At 33.4% G+C, this 11,149-nt stretch overlaps 1 protein-coding gene across 1 annotated transcript; it reads right to left on the bottom strand.

Annotated features, from left to right (window-relative positions):
* Positions 1-2,328: 2,328 nt before the first annotated feature.
* On the bottom strand, positions 2,329-9,670 carry LOC127707443 (peptidoglycan-recognition protein SC2-like). The gene is made up of 4 exons (XM_052211973.1): positions 9,364-9,670; positions 7,136-7,264; positions 3,686-3,886; positions 2,329-3,055 (listed from the first exon to the last, which is right to left on the bottom strand). The coding sequence occupies exons 1-4, from the start codon at positions 9,572-9,574 to the stop codon at positions 2,733-2,735; spliced, it is 864 nt and encodes a 287-aa protein (XP_052067933.1). The 5' UTR covers positions 9,575-9,670; the 3' UTR covers positions 2,329-2,732.
* Between the last annotated feature and the right edge of the window lie 1,479 nt (positions 9,671-11,149).

The raw sequence follows: 11,149 nt of genomic DNA on the forward strand, positions 1-11,149 counted from the left end.
TTTGACTGATATATGCACATTTATATAAAACAACAGCGCCCAAACAAAAGACAAGAAGACATATTTCTTTCAAAGTTCGGTGCTGACGACAATTCATAAAACAGATTCAATTGGAGCATTTGAAATTAATTTGCAGAACATGATTTTTTTCTCTCTGTGGCTTTTTGATACAGTAACTTTTCACGATTTGGATATTCTTTCAGACATATTCTCGTCGTGTATTTGTACATAATCTGTTAGCTTAATCATTCTATCAGAACATATCTGCCTAAGTATAATTTTATATGGTATATGTTAACCAAAAGAGCGATGATTTTTCTTATGTTCAGCAAAAGTCAATGGTTCTCTTGCGTCGGTTAGTTTGTGTCTCATTTATTGCCATGGTATTGTCTGATCTTGCGGTCATAAAAATTGCAAGCACGATTATCATACTCAGAAATCAACCAATTGAAATATTGGAATTTGGTGTTTCGAGCACAAATTTTGTACTCCGAGTACGGAATAAAGTTTTATGACCAAGAGCCATGAACAACAGCATGGCAATAAATGAGACAGGGACTACGCGACATATACACCAAAGAGGCATCTTGCGGTTAACAATAGATAGGTATCGAACGTTAGTTGTCCCGATTATTACATGTAATCTATTTTTTTACAGAAATTGTTTAAGATCAATCCTCAACTAGAAATTCAACCAATGATTAAACAAACATAACGCTATATTAAAAGACAATAAATGACGTGGTTCCTCATTCCTAACTGCATCAGGTTAAACTGTGGGTTTTTTTTTAATCTGAGACCTCCCTAGCTGAAAAGCGATATTTATAATACAAAAGGTATGTTAATATATATATATATATATATATATGGAAAATCAGTGCTGGAACAATATAACAGATAAAAAAAGTACAAACATAAGCGAAACAATAATATATAAATAACACATAGCTGAGAGGGTCTAGAGCAGATTGTTACTTCGAGAAAACATTGTAAACTGAGGCGAAGCCAGGTTGACGATGTCTTTTCGAGGGGTGACAATCTGCTCTATCATCCTCTCAGATATGTGTTATTTAATTCATTATACTGAATGTTCTGTTAATAATGTCTATTTATGTAATAAACAATGAAAGCTCGAAGAGAAACCGCCAATAGCATGACAAAAAACCGAAAAAAGTTATCGTGTTTAATTTGAGTAACCGAAAAATCCTATCTAGGGGCGTGATTAAAATTTATGAGTAGAAAAAAACCGAAAACCGACAAAAAGTCAAACAACAATCTACAAAACACGACATAAAAAACTAAAGATGGAACAAGATGAACCCCACAAATAAACCGGGGGTGATCGCAGGTGCCGCGAAAAGATAAGCATGTGACACCCGCCTTCTTATTCAAGGTAAGTTCAAATGCCCTTTAACGTTGGAGGTACATTGTACTCAATTCCAGTTGGATATACAAGGACCATTTATACGAAATATAGGGCAAAATATAGATTGTTTAGCAGCAAATGTATAGTTGAAATAACAGCAGGATATTTTTTGAAATGCTAGTCAGGTGTTTACCAATATTTCCGATAAACTATGTTTTCTTATAGATTTAGATCTACAATGAGAGGGCACACAGTTAGTTCCAACTTGAATATCGATCACTTAACAGTATATTTGATCTATAAAACAAACAGGGATCGCATTATTTAGAAAAATAATGGCTTAATTTTTTTTTTGTATGTCTAACTTACGTACTTTGTGTAAGTTTTATTACGGGAAAGGGAATCAAAGTGCCTTCAACAGATGGAGTCTTATTGAAAAGGCAATTATCTGTTAAGTACAAATATCTGGAAGTCTATACAAGGTAGACAAACCAATATGTTTGGTTCAACATTTTACTGGATTCACCGTTCGTGTAAGAACTTTTCCCAAGCATACATAGAAGGTTTGAACGTGCTAGATTTTTTTATCTAATATATTTCAGTATAGTACTAAACACAAACTTTTAAGTCGTTTGATTTCTTACAAAAAAGGTTAAAATTGCCTCCATTTCACTAAACTAGTATACATTACTGTTTAGGGGCCAGCTGAGGCCCGCTTCTGGGTGCGGTTTTTTTCGTTACGTTTAAGACCCATTGGTGTGCTGTTTTCTGCTCTTTGGTCGGTTTGTTGTCTCTTTGAGACCTTTCCCCTGTTTCTATTCTCTATTCCAATTAAACGTTAAAAATGAAAACGTATATGTAGCGAATATCATAATTTTGCGTCAAACCCAGTTTGACCGATATACTATTATAAAGCATTTACAAGAGTTTTCAACTATCTTTTGTTGGCATTAAAATCGAAATAAAGCAACGAAATATTTTATTTACACATAGTAAATTTAAACAAGTATACAATAAGAACGTTCGTGTTAACAAAAAAGGTATACATAATTCAAATTGTTTTCAATTTAGACTTGTTCATAATTTAAATTATATATACATGTTTACGCATGACGTCTTCAAGATGGTGTGGGTAGAGAGGGGTCTTACTTATACTGTTTTCCATAATTTTAAACCTATTTTCCTTCGCTCTTTCTTTTTTCTGTCAACTATTCGCTCTTCTTTATATTTTAGCACCCCATTATCTTCTCATAAAATATTCTTTATTTTCTGGTCCCATTATTCCATATTTTTATCCCCCCTTATTATCATTTAATATTTTGTTAACCACATCCACACCCCCATTTACGTAACAGCTAAAATAGACTTATGGGTGATGATATTGAGGCCATAATTTGATAATATCGTACAATCTATCACCTGGACACGCGGTAGCCTTTAAATCACGATGTCCATACAGATCGTAAGAGGTTGATATCTTTCCATTATTTATCCCACACTGAATCAAGGCCTTAGCAGCATTTAAAGCGAGAGTGTTTGGTGCCAAAGTCATGAAATTACCAATGAAGGATATACCAAAACCTCGGCTATTGTAACCCTCTGTATGAGCTCCAACACGACCCCAACCTCTTCCCTCGTATATTTTCCCATCTTCTCCAACCAGGAAGCTGTATCCAACGTCAGCATATCCTGTAAAATAATGTAAACGAGAAATTGCTATTATCTTTGCGGAGTTCGTTTACTCTTTTTCGCTTAGCGAGTAAGAAGTTTCCTTCTTGTTTTTACTTATTTTTAATGACTGTCAAGCTAAAAGAACTCGAAAATCTCAATTTTCATTGTCAAATGGTACAGTTTGTATGACGTACTAGTATATATATCTTATATAAAGAATAATATGCTCTGATTATATTTTTAAACCAGAGTAATGAATGGTGGGGTTCGTTATATGATTTATTTATTGTTTTTTTTTAGGTATTCATTATCAAAGAATTAATTCGGTATTGTACACTTTTTATATATATTTAGAAATCCTTTGTAGGAATGAATGGTCTTACATCCACTTTATTTGAACTTTGGTGGAAGGTTGTCTCATTAGCAATCATACCTCATCTCCTTATTTTTATTTAAGCTGCATGTATTCACAAAACGAACATTCTTTTTACCTGAGTCATAATTTATATTGCCTAGCATCGACACGGATATTGCAAATTTTTTTTACTGTGAAACTATACTTTTACATGCATTAAAAAGTTGACTATGGTTCAGTAAATTGGTAGTCAACAGTACTGGTGTTTTACAGAAATCCTCCATAAGTATTACCTCTATTATCCATGTGGTAGTTTTGTATTTGTTTCATTCTTAAGATGCATTCAGAGAATGATGAACAAGGATTTGTTACGGTGTGATGAATGTAAATGTTTGGAACTGGTACCCTTATATAGGAACTACTTCTTGTTCTCCTGGCTCCCCAACTATCACGGGAGATTATCGTCACACCTGCACAATCATTGGTATCTTTTTCTAAAACAAATGGAACAAATCTTCATATTTTTCATTCTACTTGGATAAACTTTGAACAAAAGTCTTTGAAAATATATACAACTGCATTCAATCCAGTCAAACCAGTCACTATGAAGTCCCTGTTTATTTAAGGATAAAGTAAACAAAAGTTAAAATTTCGGGAAATGCTATAGCCTAAGGGTTATTCACCGTTTCAGCATCCAATTCCTGGTAATGTTTTCAAAAGTGTTCACCAAAATTATGATGTAGGGTGGTTAATAGTAAAATATCAAAGATACCGAACTCCAAGGAAAGTTCCTTATCAAATGGCAAAATCAAAAGCCCAAACACATGAACCGAATGGAAATCAACTGTCATATTCCTGACTTGGTTACACGCATTTCCTTATGTAGATAATGGTTGATTAAATCTGGTGTTATAGCTGGCTAAACCTCTCACTTATATGACAGTCATATAGCATGGGGACGGTAAATCCGATTGATCCCGCGTGTTGATAGAGTGTCACGCTTTTAGCACATTGGAACCTTTGCAACAACTCTTTCAAAGGTCCGTCGCGCTAAATATCTGTATACATCCACCATATCCTTAATTTCCTTGGTTTTCCGAATTTCCCTCCCATTATACCGGTCGACCCCTTTATTCCAGGACCTACCTGTTGTACTTATTGTTAACTTGTTCTCGTTGTCCTGTACATACATAAAATATTTGCGAACAACATTCAAATCAATCATTTATCAATAAAAGAAGAATGTGTCCATAAAGTACTAATCCATACCTATTGACGTTAACTGTCATATTCCTGACTTGGTACAAGCATTTCCTTATGTAGATAATGGTTGATTAAATCTAGTTTTATAGCTAGCTAAACTAGCTAAACCTCTCACTTGTATGACAGTCATATAGCATTCCATTATATTGACAACAATGTGTGGTAAAAATGTCAAGAATTTGGGTACAGCAGTCAATATTGTGTTATAATCTTAATCACTATAAAAACAAAGAACTATTTAAACAAAGAAAAACAAAATGGCATATAGACACTCTATAGTCAAAGTATATAAGCAAAAATGAAAGACAAGAATACAAAAATGACCATAGCACAATAGCACTATGGCGGGATGTATAAATACCTAGCCACGTCAAAAGTATATTCCAAATATGGACTAAACAGTAAAGGTTAAAATATACAAAGAACACTATAACACGTGATTTAGATGATAAACAACGTAAGTACCTAGAATCTATGCTTCCAAACCATCATGTATTATTTATGAAGTTGATACGGAATATTTATCAACAAGGTCTTGGTATCTTCCGATGAACTATTTTAGAAAAAGGATTTTTTGCTCAGACACTGGTGACGTTTCAAAAAGTCTGAGTACCAGATGCTAGCTCTTGAATACCGAATGAGTTGGGAAATGTATATCCCATATGCAGGTGAAGTTGCTATATTGCTGCTAAGGTTTGGGAAATTTATAATTTCAAAATTAATATCGTCTCGTTTGTCATAGATTCTGGTACGGAGATGACCACTGATGTCAAATTCCAGGTCTAAGTCTAACAAGAATGTGTCCATAGTACACGGATGCTCCATTCGCACTATCATTTTCTATGATAAGTGGACCGTGAAATTGCGGTCAAAACTCTAGTTTGGCATTAAAATTAGAAATATCATATCATAGGGAACATGTCTACTAAGTTTCAAGTTTCAACGTCATCAAAAACTACCTTGACCAAAAACTTTAACCTGAAGCGGGACAGACGAACGCACAGACCGAAAAACATAATGCCCCTAGGTGGGGCATAAAAATGAGGCGGAGGAAGCCGTGTAACATACAGATTTATACACCCAGTGCACAAGTGTTTCCTATACAATAAGCAGTCACGTCCGGTCAGAATGGGGACGGTAAATCCGATTGATCCCGCGTGTTGATAATGTCACGCTTTTTGCGCGCTAGGAACCTTTGCAACAACTCTTTCAAAGGTCCACAGGGCTAAATTTCTGTATACATCCAACATATCCTTAATTTCCTTGGTTTTCCGAATTTCCTTCCCATGATACTGGTCGACCCCTTTATTCCAGGACCTACCTGATGTACTTATTGTTAACTTGTTCTCGTTGTTCTGTACACACATGAAATATTTGCAAACAACATTCAAATCAATCATTTATAAATAAAAGAAGAATATGTCTATAAAGTACTAATCCATACCTATTGACGTTGTATTTTCTTTGAAACTTAGTTTCTGTTTATTGTCATTAGAGATTGATTGGGTGTTTGAGTGGTCTCATTGTTAAATAACAAACAGAGAATAGTGTAAGTTACACCACCAAAATTTTAGCTTGATCAGTGTTGATGGTAATAAGCATTGTGTATAAGTTTCATAATATTTGTTGGAAGCAAGTTAAAGTTAGAGTGCGGAAACGGCAAATTCACAATTTTTTTCATTTATAAAGGAACATAACTCCAGAACGGTGATAGTAACGCCAGCAACATTTGAACTTGATTTGTGTTTGGTGGAAAAAAACATTGTTTATAACATGTATAAGTTTCAGATTATTATAGGTGGTGGCAAAGTAAAGTAAGAGTGCGGAAACGACAAATTTGCCAAATTGTAAATTAAAAAGGGACATAATTCAAGAACGTTGAAAGTGACGCCACACAAATTTGAACTTGATCTGTGTTTTTGTGGTAAGGAAGCTACCATTTGATATTTATGGGATGCTAGGATGAAAAATTTTGTCCTGTTTTTTTTAGTTGTAATATCTGTCCTGCCTTTTTATTTTTCACTCTATTCGGTCCTGCCCTTTTTTCATTAGTTTATCCTGATTTTTTTTTACATAAATTGTCAACTTGCCTTTTTTTTTTGCCAAATTGCTCATCCTGCCTATGTTTTTACTCAAAACTCCTATCCTGCCTTTTTTTTCAAATTTCATCCTAGCCCCCTCAAACGGTAGCTCTTATGCATTATGTATAAGTTTGAGGAAAACTAAACTTAGGGATGGGAATCCAATTTCGGGACGGACGTATGGACAAGAATATTTCTTAATCCCCGCGCCACTCGGCGGGGACATAAAAATACATGAGCTTTGTAAGTTTAAAATGTGTTTTTCAGTCGGGTACAAACCGTGTTGTCACAATAATTTATCTAATTTTCAACATGAGCTATTGTAAAATGAAGTAAAGAAGGATCCTCTTAGAATCATCTTTGCTGACAATTGTTGTTATACCTCAACATGACATTTACCTTCTGCAGTATTTGTACAACACCGATTGTTAGCGCCACCTGAACACTTTCCAGAGAAATATGAACCACCACACTTATTACTGTCGTCTTGACATACACCACCGATATCTGTACACCTCTGGTCGCCTTCTAAAATACACTCGTTTCATTAAATGTAAGATTACAGATTTATAGATCATGATTAAATTCCCCTTTATCTTCACAAATTATGTTACATGAACATTAAGAATGACGTTTTAATATACATTAAAATAACCGTGTATATGTTGTCGAAAAATAAGTTCTTATGCTATATAACATTAAAAATATGACTGAAATTAATAGAAAGAACTATTTGACGGAATACGTGTTCAAAAATATTATGAAAGAAATACAAAGCTTAGCCAGTTCTAGTAAACAAGAATGCACACGCTGAATTGTCTCGCCTGTTTTACTTATCATTGAATTTATGTTGAAAGTATGTAATATGAAAGTTTTACTACAAGTATCACACAAACTTTAAGGTTCCACTAAAGTCAAAATATAGGACACTTCATAAACATCTAAACTTCGCCTGTATTTTTCAACCTATAATGAGTAAAGTCCTAAACTATGAGAACATATGTTCATTTAAACATACTTAACATATACGCACTGTGTAAATTGTAAATAAACTTGAAATTGTTATGCTGTGGCCAAACCGGTTCTTGGGGTGAACACTAAATTTTCAAAAAAATCTGAAGGCCTGCGAGACGACTTAATATGCTTAAAATTGGTATGGACGTATACTGTTACATGTAATGCAGGGCACCTTACAACCGTTCCATTCACCAAATATAGTGGTCCTATTGCTAATAATATAACAGAAACAGATCAAACCACACAATCTTAACACTGACCAATGAACCTTGAAAATGAGGCCAAGGTCGTATGAACCCTAACAACAGACGGATATGTACACCTAACAATCGTTCTTTACACCAAATATAATTGACTTATTGCTTATAATATCTGAGAAATATACCAAACACCAAACATTGTCCAATAAACCATGAAAATGGGGTCAATGTCATATGAAACCTGCCAGACGGACATTTACACCTTACACCCTCAGTTTTTGGTGAGGCTCGTGTTGCTCAGTCTTTGGTTTTCTATGTTGTGTTTTGTAAACTGTTTTTATGCCATGGTGTTGACAGTTCATTTTCAACTTATGAGTTTGAATGTCCCTTTCATATCCTTCGCCTCTCTTTTTGCAAACATTACATACACCAATTATAGTGAGATACAAACTTGACAACGTTACTTTAACCTTGATCACTGACCCATGAAATGAGGTCTAGGTCAGGTGAACCCTACATGACGGACATGTAGACGTTGCAAGGAATCCATATACCAAATATAGTTATCCTATTAAGTATTTCATTTGACAAAAAAAAACTGTAATTTTTTTTCAGCAGTCACTTAACCATGAAAATGAGGCCAATTACAATGGACATATGACAGACGGAAACTTCGTAACATAAAGTATCTGTGTACAAGGTATGAAGCATCCAGGTATTCTACCTTCTGAAATATAAAGCTTTATACAAATAGTTTACGTCGCCACCACCGGATAGTAATCCCTATGTCTCCCATTCTGCGACTTGCAGACCAGATAAAAAAACATTTAATACATTTTTTTTCTGTTCAAAGGAAGATATGTGACAATAGTAGTATACAAGTTCAAAAAAACATTTAGAAGCCACGGAATATTTTTTCTAAAGAAAGTGATGATCTGAAGTGCCGTCCTATCATGATTGGTTTGTTGAGATGATATAATAAAAATACATGAAATTAGGGACAAGTCTGAAAACATTGAAAATTATGTAAGAGAAACCTAATCATCATTTAAAACAACATAATACCTTATTCTCATACTTCAAAATTCAACCACCATTTCAAAACAAATGATTTTTAGAAACAAAATCCTAATTATACGGATAACTGTATTTTCAAACTGAATTTTTAAGGTAAAAATAGATAAGGTGATTGAATTCTCTAGAAATTTCTTTTTTTGTGAAAATATCTATGGTGTACGTCATCTCTATTATATAAATTAAATAAATAAGTGATTTCCGAATGATGTCCTCATAATCTTCGCCATTAAAAACATATTCTATCTTTTTATTAAAAATGATTTGAAAATATCTTGTATACTAGTAATTGTGCAATGGTATTAAATTATATAAGGTTAAATAGTTTGATATTACCTCCTGTTCCTCCATCGTTTCCTCCAGATCCGCTATCTGAACCGCCACTTCCGCTATTTGAACCCCCATTTCCGCCACTTCCACTACCACTCCCGCTATCCCCACCTTTATTTCCACCGCCTCCACTTCTCACACACATATCTATAGAGCCCGGGTATATTCCAAGAAAAACGGTAATCAATAAAACCATATATGTGTTTCTAAAAAACATGATGCTATGTAAAAATCACTTGGAAACCATGTATAAGATACTAAATATCAAATAAACCTAACTTTTGTGTAGGCTATATTTATATATAAAAACACGTCAAAATGGGATACCATTCAAAACCATTGAAGCATATATCGCCCATTGACTCTATTTGTTTAGTAAATACACAATACGTTGTTTAATAGTATGCAATGGTACACGGTTCTGATGAGGAAGTATATACTCTGGTTTCTTATACATTAAAGAATATGTGGTGTTTTATTAATGAGGTATCAAATCAACAACACACGAAACGACATCTGGGCTTCAGATTTAAATGTATTACTTTTATCATCTATTGATAGTAAACGATTTTAACATATAGAAATCACATTTTCATCATTTTGCCTTTACCTACAGGACCAATTTTCATAAAATGTAGCAAATTTTATATAAAGAAGGTTCTTCCAGCTTATTCATGCTTAAAACAATAACAGAAAAAAAGTTTGGCTGACAAAAAAGAAAAAAATTACTGGACACCATGTTTCTGGCTTGAAACGAGCACATAAATAATATGTCGTGGTTAAGCATGTTTATGGGCGTTCAACACTAGGATAGTTATAACTACAAAACAAACTGTAAAAATAGAACACTTAAAATGGGGCTAAAATAACTCTGTTGGATAGTAAACTGAATTAAGCTTTTATTTTGAGGTCCCTTTTATTCATAAAGCGCTTCACATGTTACGGTACTTATACATTCTCGGCTTTCAAATGTTTGGCTTTGATTGTCCCAATGAGTGTAAATTCAGAAAAGAGCTTTGGACGCATGAAATGTATAGCGTTAATTTCATTGTCTCATTGGCAATCATACCACATCTCTTTATTTTATATTAACATTATTTAAAGTTACCAAAAGCTGTTAACCATACCACATGTCCTCATTTATATGAACACTATTCAAAGTTATCTAAAGCTGTTATAGCCAAATTTCAAACAATAAATATTCCTTTTTACCCGTCTCAAATATCAATCAAAACGTCACAGCGCAAACAGATTTGAATTAATGTTACTCAGGACCAATGCACATTGCGCGCGCGACAAAATCAGTATCATTTCTCTTTTATTCCTTTTAAAGAATTTACATATTTATTAATAAAGATGTCAGTAGGAGACAAGTTACTAATACATATATTTTGTTTAGATGTCGTTTTATGATTAGATGGAAATTGCTTTTCGAAAATAAACATAGCCGTTGTACTTCTCTTCAATTTTCCGTGATGTTAAGATAGAGACATCGAGTCAAAAATACGAAATCAAACTTTGGAGGGTTCCAGTTTTCTTCTCGTTTTTTTTCAAATTTTCAAATGATTTTTTACAAACTTTAACGGTATCCATAAAAATTTAACATAGAACAGACAAAGAGCGTTTAAAAACTTATGTATATAATTACAATATAGTTATTTGTAGTCGTATCTACAAAAGAACAATACAACTACAAAATAAACTGTTCATGTCAAAAAAATAAATATTGATTTAAAATTCTTTTTTTTAAATGTGTATTATATTGCAAATCTTCAGTCACGCAGAACAATCT

The sequence above is a fragment of the Mytilus californianus genome, unplaced genomic scaffold (assembly GCF_021869535.1).
Source record: "Mytilus californianus isolate M0D057914Y unplaced genomic scaffold, xbMytCali1.0.p SCAF_7, whole genome shotgun sequence".
Taxonomy (NCBI): Eukaryota; Metazoa; Mollusca; class Bivalvia; order Mytilida; family Mytilidae; genus Mytilus; species Mytilus californianus.

Coding starts and splice junctions, on each gene's coding strand:
- LOC127707443 (XM_052211973.1), bottom strand. CDS start 9,574: ATGTTTTTTAGAAACACATATATGGTTTTATTGATTACCGTTTTTCTT. Junction 7,265..9,363: donor AAACGATGGAGGAACAGGAG/GTAATATCAAAC, acceptor AGTGTATTTTAG/AAGGCGACCAGAGGTGTACA. Junction 3,056..3,685: donor CTACCACATGGATAATAGAG/GTAATACTTATG, acceptor ATTATTTTACAG/GATATGCTGACGTTGGATAC.